The sequence below is a fragment of the Bolinopsis microptera genome, chromosome 5, assembly GCF_026151205.1.
Source record: "Bolinopsis microptera isolate Bmic1 chromosome 5, MBARI_Bmic_1.0, whole genome shotgun sequence".
NCBI lineage: Eukaryota > Metazoa > Ctenophora > Tentaculata > Lobata > Bolinopsidae > Bolinopsis > Bolinopsis microptera.
In genome coordinates, this window is record NC_087076.1 from 19,340,251 (window position 1) to 19,342,484 (window position 2,234).

A 2,234-nucleotide genomic window follows, 5' to 3' on the forward strand; every position below is an offset into this window, starting at 1 on the left:
CCTCCGGGGTTAAGCCGTCAAAACAACTCTGTCTCGTCGCTGTGATCTGGAAGGGTGTTTTGGCTGTCTCTGTTTAACTGCGTGAGAAGGAGTGAACGGCTGAAATCGGATAACGGTTAATATTAACACAAAATCAAAATCACTGAATAATTTGAACTCGAGTAGAGATACCTAAATAGCTTAGGGATATAACAATAAGGTAGTCACTTGTAGGTTTATATTGATGTAGGTTTATCTTTGAAATAAATATTTCAAGGGTATCACCCGTTAACAACTAGCGCGGCGCGTGTTAGCGTCTTTTAACACTAGCTAGCGCAAACAATAAATTTGCGCTAACTAGCGCAAGCTAGCGCTAGTTATCGCTGGATCGCGCCAATCGCCATCGAGCGCTATCAGCAGAAACTAAATTACCGATAGCAAATAGCAATGAGATAACTTCTAACCTGGTTACAACTACAAGAATGGCTACCAATGATCGGTCATCAGCCGCTGTCTACTCTTTGATCGAGAAGTTCGAGATTGAAACTGTAAACAATGTCCGAGAACAGAAATCTAAAACTGGAAGATTTCGCTGCACACCCGCTGCCTTCCTAACATATATATCACAGTGCCGACTAGCAGGCTTACTGATGGGTCCGATTTATGGAGTTCTCATCTACCTCTATATAACCCATCTTATACTAGCAGGACTTCCCTTCACAGCACCCGACAACTTTACTTGCAGTTCTACTAACACCTCTACCAACACCTCTACCAACACCTCTACCAACCCCTCTACTAACACCTCTACCAACCCCTCTACTAACACCTCTACTAACACCTCTACCAACCCCTCTACTAACACCTCTACTAACACCTCTACCAACCCCTCTACTAACACCTCTACTAACACCTCTACCAACACCTCTACCAACCCCTCTACTAAACACATCTACTCCAGCTGGACAGCAGGACTCTACCAGACCAGCATTAACGAGACTGCTCTGATGAGTAAGAGAACAAGTCACCTAGTGGGAGGAGGGATTGGTGCAGTGGTGGGGTCCGGACTAGCTCTCACCAGTGTCTTCTCTACCAGGGTGAGATGCAACATGGTCCTCATGTTACCAAGTCTGCTGACAAAGCGTGGGAGGAGCTTCATGTTCAGCTTTGCACTGGCACTAGTGATTGAGGGACCACTTTCCACGCTAGAACACAATGTTCAAGAGGTAGTCCGTTCGTTCACCTGCATGTACCGCGAGATTAAAAGTATGGCCGAAAGGTCCGTAGAACAGTTTGTTAAAATCATGGAGCAGTTTAAAAAACTCCTTGCTATGATGAACGACGCATCCAAAGCTTATCTTGCTCAGCTAGAGAGGGATCAGTTTATAAGTTTAAAGGAAGCAGTGCAAGAATGATATTTATGTAATTCAATTATTACGGGATTATTGAGTTATGCTATTTATCTATTACACGAATTCACTACACTCCTCTCATACCATATTACATAACGGTGATATTTAATCACTATGGTACGACTCTCCACACACAGTCTCACGGTATATATTGCTAGTTCACGTTACCTCCCCGCGACCTTGCAAGGATTCGTAAGTCTGTACAAGGGATAAGTAATGTGCTGTTAATGTTAGAGTACAGATAATGAATCTCAAGTATCTGCAGCTTTTTCTAGAGCTGCTCTTGTTCGCTAAATACATTTTATTGTACGTGACATGTAGTAGTTTATACGTGATATCTGATATATAACGTATGTATGTATAGTACTAGTATTTTGATCACGCAAATTACACAAAGCTTGAGATCTAGATCGTTTGTCGAAGAGTTTGCGTGTCGTTTCTTATCGTTAGCACGATATTTATTATAGTATTTATGTTATCAAGCACTATCAAATCCAATTTCTATCAAATCCAAGTTCTTATAATTGTACACAGTTTTTTTAATGTATGTACACTGTGAATACGTTTTCTTTATTAATTCCTTAACTGTGCACTTTAGTTTGTTATTAAGCACAGTTAAATTCAATTGTTCAGCCTGTGGTGAGTAACATGCAGTGCAAGCAATATTTTCGTTACTGTTTATTGTTCAACAAAGCTCGGTACGTACTTTCCAGCTTTTGCTTGTTATCCACTTTTGTTCTTGTTGTATGCTTGTAGAGGTTAGCTAAAGCTTCCGAATCAATGATTTCAATATAATTTTTTATTCAGTTCTATCTTATAAATCTCCGATTGTTGAGACCACGT

At 40.7% G+C, this 2,234-nt stretch overlaps 1 protein-coding gene across 1 annotated transcript; it reads left to right on the forward strand.

The window, feature by feature from the left end:
- Positions 1-629: 629 nt before the first annotated feature.
- Positions 630-1,394, forward strand: LOC134815524 (plasma protease C1 inhibitor-like). Its single transcript, XM_063824063.1, has one exon. The coding sequence runs from the start codon at positions 630-632 to the stop codon at positions 1,392-1,394; it is 765 nt and encodes a 254-aa protein (XP_063680133.1).
- Positions 1,395-2,234: the final 840 nt, after the last annotated feature.

Bases quoted from the DNA above. Each gene is read 5' to 3' on its own strand.
- LOC134815524 (XM_063824063.1), top strand. From the start codon at position 630: ATGGGTCCGATTTATGGAGTTCTCATCTACCTCTATATAACCCATCTT.